Genomic DNA, 7,596 nt, shown 5'->3' with positions numbered 1-7,596 from the left:
ATAATTCTTTGTTGACATTTGTCAACCTATATGTCAGCTGCGCGCGCCGCATTACCAACGCGCGTTGCCAACCACTCAAATTCAATGCAAACTACTTATAAAACTTTTACAATGCAAGTTAGGGTATTCACTAAATACGTTTTACAAGTTGGATAATTGAAGATACTAATAGATAAATATAAATATGCAAGTTATCAATTTAAACAATTCAATGTCATACATAGTGCACTTTTGCGTTGTGCCAAATTACAATTTTAAGGAATTCAATTTTGTGAAAGGTGCATTCTTGCGTTGTGTTAAACGACATTCTTAACTCGTTTAACTATCCTGCCGCCCCTAGACGCGTTAAGCGGATAGACTACTCTCCAACTCCCGTAGCTTTCGGATCGCCTCCTTAACCAGACTCCGTGTCGCCCTGCCCCGAGGTGCTATGTTACGCACTATACGTGCGGTATGACGAACCTTCTTTGGGTGCCGGAATTTTTGAGGCTGCTGATATGCGTTGGAGGTGACTCCATTGCGGGGCGGTCGGCGCAAGCGGTAGGATGCGGATTTGGATGGTGCCGAGATTGAGCGTCGAGCCGATGTTGAGCGTGGCGCTGAAGCTGGAGCTGAACGTGGCGGTGGATGTGCTTGGGAGGTGTTCTTGCGGTGAAGAAGGGTGTGATGGCGTTGGGCGCAAAGCTTGCATACGCCAGCGGAGGGACATTCACTGCTGTGATGTGACAGCGCAAGACAGTTGGTACAGAAGTGGTGTGCACGAGCGATCAGATAGCGTTGCGCTGGCTGCATTGCGCGAAATACGTGGCATACGCGCAGGGCATGATGACGTGCGCACAAACGGCATCGCTGATAGTCCGCTCCTTCGTCGTCGGGCTGAGTGTCCGGAACCGAATCAACAACCATGGCCTCTGGTTGCGGTTTTTGTACAATACGGGGTGCCGGGGTTGGACCACCGCTGCTAGCTCGCGGTTTGGGTGCAGGAATGCTGCTGCTACTGCGCGGTGTAAGTGTCGGGCCACCATTGTTGCTTCGTGGCGCAGGTTTCGGGACGCCATTAGAGTTGCCGTTCTCCATCTGTAAGTAAGCCGGTGAAATACGATTTTCAGTGGGGAGTCTACAAGACAGTTGAAGAAACGTGAGATTAGAATATTTTATTCAGATACACAGAGATTTAAATTCATTTGAGATAAGAGAATCTGTTATCATGAAAGTGCTTAAAGGCTTTAACAAGTGCTACTTTGGAGAAATCAGAGGGGGGCGTCACCAATTGGTAACGGGCATATTTTGACTATGGGGCGAGTAAGGGTGCCAGATTGAGTGCGTATATCGACAACTCGAACATGTCCGTCTTTGCCGGGATGTGACCTTTCGATGCGGCCTAGACGCCATTCAGTGGGAGGTAAAGTATTGTCAACAATAAGAACGCAGTCACCGACTTTCGGTTCTGCCTGGGTATTTTTCCATCTATATCTCTTCTGTAAATCCTTGATATAATCCTCTTTCCACCTTCGACTAAACTCGTGATGTAACACCTTCACTTTTTCCCACCTATTAAGGAGGGACAGATGGCTGTGGTCGACTTCAGGGAGTGCTAAGAGGGGGGCGCCTCGTAAAAAGTGGCCAGGCGTAAGCGCTGTGAAGTCTGTGGGGTCTTGGGATAGAGCAGAGATTGGCCGGGAGTTTAATACGGCCTCTATTCTGACTAACAGGGTGGTGAACTCTTCAAATGTGAATTTGCTGGGTCCAGCAGTCCTTTTGAGATGCATTTTGAAACTTTTGACTGCGGACTCCCACAAACCGCCCATATGGGGGGCTCCTGGCGGAATAAATTCCCAGTTGATGCCTTGAGGTGAGTATTTCTGGATGACGTCTTGAGATACCTCCTTCAGAAATTCGATGAACTCCTTTTCGGTTGCTCGTTTGGCCCCGACAAAGGTTTTGCCATTGTCGCTCATCATCTTAGCGGGATAACCCCGTCGTCCGACGAAGCGAGCAAACGCAGCGAGAAATCCGGCAGTGGTCAGATCGGAACACAGCTCAAGGTGGACTGCTTTTGTAGTGAAACATACAAAAACAGCCACATAGCCCTTCACCAACGTGTGCGATCTTAGCATTGAGGCCTTTATCTGGAAAGGTCCAGCAAAATCTACGCCCGTAATAGTAAAGGGCGGAGCATACGTGCATCGTTCCGAGGGGAGGGCCGCCATTATTTGCGATCGCGTTTGCTGCTTGTGGACCGTGCAACTTTTACATTGGAAGATGCATTTTTTTATGAGGGGCTTAAGCCGAGGGATATAAAATTCCTGCCTTATGACTTGCTGCATGAGACGAGTTTCTGCATGGAGGAGCAGTTCGTGCAGAAAGCGGGTGAATAGGATGGCGAACCGGGATTTTTCAGGAATAATGATGGGATGTCTTTCATTATAGCTCAAAGTGGCGTGAGCTAATCGACCATTCACGCGGAGCAACTCGGTTTTATCTAAAGACGGGTTGAGGGGAAGCAGAGGACTCCGTTTATCTATGGGTTTGGAGTTTGCTAAACTGGCCTTTTCCCGAGGAAAGTAGCGAGATTGGGTCAAAGCTAGGAGCCTGTATTTGCTATTACGGAGGTCATCATGGGAGAGAGAGATGGGATTATTTGACCTAACCTGTCTGACTCGGTCTCGAAGACACTGTATAAATTTAAAAAACATACGCCATAACTCTAAGTGCGCGGGGAAACGAGGAGAAGCGATCAAGGATATCGTGATCTTCCTCTGTGGCATGTAATGCCTCGACTCGGCGCAATTCTGGAGGGGAGATATTTCGGGTGGCCGGTTTTGGCCAGGCTTCGGGTGGGCTTAATAGCCATTCCGGTCCATGCCACCAAAGCGAAGAGGCCGCTAAGTCCAGGGGTCTGCATCCTCTGGTGCCCAGATCTGCGGGGTTGTCTCTGCTGCCCACATGCCGCCAGGTGGCGTTTCCGACGAGATCTAAAATTTGTGCCGTGCGATTGGAAACGAAGGTCTTCCATGAATGAGGGGGTTTTTCTAGCCATGCCAAGACGATCTCGGAGTCAGACCATAGTGTCAGTTTCCTCTTAGATAGGTCGAGTTGAGACTGCACTACGGCGACCAGCTTCGCTAGGAGAAGGGCGCCGCACAATTCAAGTCGGGGTAAACTGGTGGTTCGGAGAGGCGCTACTTTGCCTTTGGAGACCAGCAGATGAGAAGAGGTCCTGCTACCATTCGTGGTTCGCACATATATGTTAGCGCAGTATGCCTTCTCGGAAGCGTCGCAGAAGCCATGTAGCTCGACTTGGTCGGCTGGGACAAAATCTACCCATCGGGATATTTGGATGCTAGAAATGGCTTGGAGATTGGTTGCAAATTGCATCCATTTCGTCAGACGAAGGGGCTTGACCTGGTCATCCCAGTCAGTTCCGTCCAGCCATAGTTCTTGTAGCAGGATTTTGGCTTGGATCATTATGGGCGTAAGCCATCCTGCGGGGTCAAACAATTTGGCAACTGCCGAGAGGATTTGTCGTTTTGTACTGGCGGATGACGCTGGGATGGAATCAACGGTGTACGAAAACGTGTCGGTTAGAGCGTTCCACTGAATCCCGAGCGTTTTAGTGGTGCTTGTTGTTTCAAATTCTAGGAAGTTTGTGTCAAGCAGGTCGTCTTTGTTGATGTTTTTCAAAATTTCAGGGTGGTTGGCTGTAATCTTTTTAAGTGGGAAGCCTGCCGAATTGAGCGCTTGGATGACTTGAGAGAGGGATTCTTCGGCTGAAGGGAGATCATGACCACCGGAAAGTATATCATCAACGTACGTTTCATTGTTTAATATGGGCACCGCTAAGGGGTACGTGGTTTGCACGTCATCTGCGAGCTGGTGAAGGGTACGTATGGCGAGGTAGGGTGCGCAATTCAAACCAAACGTGACAGTTTTCAACTTATAATCTTGTATTTGGCTATTTGTAGATGGTCGAAATACGATTCGTTGATAGTCTTGGTCGTCTTTGTGTAGCAGTATCTGTCGATACATTTTTTCGACATCGCCGTTGAAGACAAATCGATACATACGCCACTTGAGGATCAATAACATCAAGTCGGGCTGGAGGGTTGGTCCGGTGTAAAGAACATCGTTCAGGGAATGTCCGGACCCCGATTTCTTCGAAGCATTGAAGACGACTCGGACTTTGGTCGTTCTTTTTTCGGGTTTTATAACCGCGTGATGTGGGAGGTAGAACGACCAATATTTGCCTTGAGAAGATATCTCGTGGGAAGTTGTTTCTTCCATATGGTTGAGGGTGAGATATTCGTTTAATACATTTTCGTAAAGTGATTTTAGATCGCCTTTTCTGAGCAAATTTCTTTCCATGCTCAGGTACTGTTGGAGGGCGGGGGTGCGAGACGGGCCAAGGGAGATAGGGTCTGGGAAGCTTGGCTTAAAGGGCAGTCTGACTACATAACGACCATCCGCTGCTCGTGTGGTGGTGGACTGATAAAATTTTTCACAGTTTTCATCATCAGGCAAAGTGAGCTTGGGTTTCGGAACCTCTTCTAGCTCCCAAAACTTTCGCAGCTGGGAATCTAAAACCTCATTGGAGATCGGTGCAGCTTGAGTGGAGAAACAGGCTATTTTTTCGGGAACCTGACCACTTAAGATCCAGCCGAATATGGTGTTTTGTGCAAGCAGATTTTTGGAAATTTTCTCAATGCCTTCCAGCATTATTTCAGGAATGAGGTCACTGCCAATGACCAGATCAATTTGGGACGGGGAGTGGCAGTTAGTATCTGCTAGCTGGAGGTGAGACCATTTTTCTCGTTGTTCGAGAGTTGGCTGGAATTTGGGAAGCATTTTCGTCAACTGTGGCAGGACTATTGCTTGAGCCTTTATTTTCGTGGTCAAATCTGCGGAGGCTAAGATGAGATTGCATAGTTTGTTCGAAGTCTGAACAACTCTTCCTCCCATGCCAGAAATTTCAAAGTTAGAAGCTTCGTATGGTAGCCTTAGTTTATTTTGGGCTTTGGAGGAAATAAAGGTTCGTTCCGAACCCTGATCTATGAGAGCTCTGAGTTTGAAGATCTCGCCCTTGTGCTCAACTGGAACTATTGCTGTTGGGAGGAGAATCTTGCTCTCATTTTCCGAGTAGAAGGACTGTACTCTTGCTCTGTTTGAGCATGAAGGCTCCTCATGATTTGTTGCCGACCCAGCTGGACTTTGTGGGTTGGAATTAGCGGGCGTCGTCAAAGCGACCTGAGATGTCGTTCTTTGTGTTCGAGACTGCTGTCTTGGAGGCATGGGGGGCGTGTCTTCATGAAGCACTGAGTGATGCCGTTCTTGACAATGGGAGCAAGTATATTTACTTGAGCAGTCTTTTATCAAGTGGGTCTGACATAGGCAATTAAAACAGAGGTTGTGTTCTCTCACAAACTTTCTGCGATCCTGAGTTGGCAGTTGACGAAACTTGGAGCACTGAGAGAGAGTGTGTTGAGGTTTATTGCACATTGGGCATTTGTATGGTTTTGTGCGTTGTTCCGTCATGTGCGCTCGGATTTGGCAAAAGGAGTTGTTGTGAGAGTTCTGAGAGGTGGGGGGTTTAGGGAATGGCCTACTGTTAGGGGGGGTTGGCCTCGAGTAGCCTATTGTCGAAGGATTAGTCCGCGGAGGTTTGGGTGCACGAAATTGATCTACCCTTTCAACCACCTCGTATCGAGTAGTGAGGAACTGGTTCATTTGGGACCAGTTCGGGAGGTCTTTCCTGGAACTGAGGGACTGCTCCCATAGGGCCACGGTGTTCTCAGGAAGTTTGGAGGTAACCAGGTAGATCAGAATGGGATCCCAGCTTTCGGTGGAGACTTGCTGGGTGCCTAGAATCTGGAGACAGTTATTCACCGATGATTGCAGTCTCTGTATGTCTTCGCTATTTTCTATTGGGATGGGTTTTAGATTCATAAGGATGCGGATTTGGTTATCTACTAAAACCCTTTTGTTTTCATAGCGAGCTTTTAGTGCTTCCCATGCCAGCTCGAAATTATCGTCACTCAGAGGGAATTGTTTAACTATTTGGGCAGCTTTTCCTTGCGTTTTGTACCTGAGATGGTACAACTTCTGCGCCTTAGTGAGCTTAGGGTGATTTATATAGACCGCCGTGAACATATCACGGAAGGACGGCCATTGCTCATAACCCCCATAAAAGGTTTCGGTGTCGCAAGGTGGGACGTTTAAGCTTATGCCTGAAGTTTCCTGAGGAAGTGATGTACTGGCTTTGGGAGTGGGACTTGTGGTTTGTGCTACTAACTGGAGTTGGTCTCCGATTTGGGCTTTTGTTTCTTCATATATAATCAAACATGACCTATATTTACTGTAGGCAGACGCTCTAAAGTCTTCGGGGAGGTCATGTTCTTCAATTTCCAAAGTCGAATCAAAGGCGTTTTGAACTCTATTCCAAAAGTTTTCTAGGCTCTTGTCTTTTATTTTCAGTACAGACTCAGTATTTTCTTCGATCGGGGCTGATCTGAATCGGGCGCAGTAATCCATCAAATTATCTGTCTCCGATATAAATTTAGTACATATGACCGTTTGTTTTGCCTTTTTTGGCTTTCCGCTTGTACGCGTAGAGCGCTGAGATTCCGCGGGGGTCTCGAGAATTTTTTCTTCTTCGCTCATTCTGGGACTTTTTGGCTTATCTTGAGTGCTAGTGAGACCTAGCATTCGAAGTCGAATGAGCGGACCTAATTAAGGTTGGGATGTGGGGGTGATCAAATACAATCGGGGCTTTACTGTGCGGTCGCAAATAATACGGTTTGAATTAATCACAGGGGAGCGCCTGGAAACCAAGAGAGTGTGGGAAAACTAATAACGCTTGACCCTGTTCACGCAAACCACAAATGGAGATAATTTGAGCGCAAAATGTATGGTTACCTATCCAATGGACTGTATTTTATCTTTTCGAGCACTGTAACTGCCTTGCCTTTTTTATGGGTATTTGTTGTAGGGAGTTCACTGTACGTTATTTTATTTACTTTGTACCGCACTTTCTTTTATATGCCCAATACGTAGTTGGGTATGTGTATGAATGTATGTGTATATATATATATATATAGGGATTACTAAACGAGGGGTTAGTTATGTATTCCCAGCTATAATTCCTTGTATGTTTGTTTGGGATTAACTGATTAGCCGCTGTATATACTATGAGCTTTGGTATATGTGTATATATATATGTACGCCAAGTACTATTTGCTTGTATGCTACAGAATGTTATGTGAAGTACATATGTATATGTATTCTTGCAAAAGTCTTTGTGTGGGTAAAAAATTCGTGAAAATTGGCGCAAAAAAGGTAAAATTGGCGGGAAAAATGAAAATATGGCGGGAAAATTGAAAATTTATGGCCCGAGCAAGGGAAAATGTATGACTTAATGCTGGCGCTTACTAACCATACAAGGAATTATTTTCTGCCTTTTTTTAATATCTTTGTTTCACCGCAGGGTTAGTAAAAAATTGATTTTTACTCACGGTTTTGCTGGGGATACTTGGTTTTGGGGTTATGATATTCCACCGGTGCGGCTCTCTGTTGGCGCCGAAGGACCAATATTAAGGGGGG

The 7,596-nt window shown here is 46.6% G+C and overlaps 1 protein-coding gene across 2 annotated transcripts; it reads right to left on the bottom strand.

The window, feature by feature from the left end:
* Nucleotides 1-180: 180 nt before the first annotated feature.
* LOC118755896 lies at nt 181-7,586 on the bottom strand. Of its 2 annotated transcripts, none has more exons than XM_036490699.1 (2): nt 7,509-7,586; nt 181-1,077 (listed from the first exon to the last, which is right to left on the bottom strand). In XM_036490699.1, the coding sequence occupies exon 2, from the start codon at nt 1,075-1,077 to the stop codon at nt 346-348; it is 732 nt and encodes a 243-aa protein (XP_036346592.1). In that variant the 5' UTR covers nt 7,509-7,586; the 3' UTR covers nt 181-345. The 2 variants fall into 2 exon arrangements, with proteins under 2 accessions (XP_036346592.1, XP_036346591.1); XM_036490698.1 differs by having other exon boundaries at nt 181-1,117; nt 7,509-7,580.
* Between the last annotated feature and the right edge of the window lie 10 nt (nt 7,587-7,596).

The sequence above is a fragment of the Rhagoletis pomonella genome, unplaced genomic scaffold (genome assembly GCF_013731165.1).
Source record: "Rhagoletis pomonella isolate Grant_MI unplaced genomic scaffold, Rhpom_1.0 Rhpom_scaffold_07841, whole genome shotgun sequence".
Taxonomy (NCBI): Eukaryota; Metazoa; Arthropoda; class Insecta; order Diptera; family Tephritidae; genus Rhagoletis; species Rhagoletis pomonella.
This window is presented reverse-complemented; position numbering and strand designations above follow the sequence as displayed.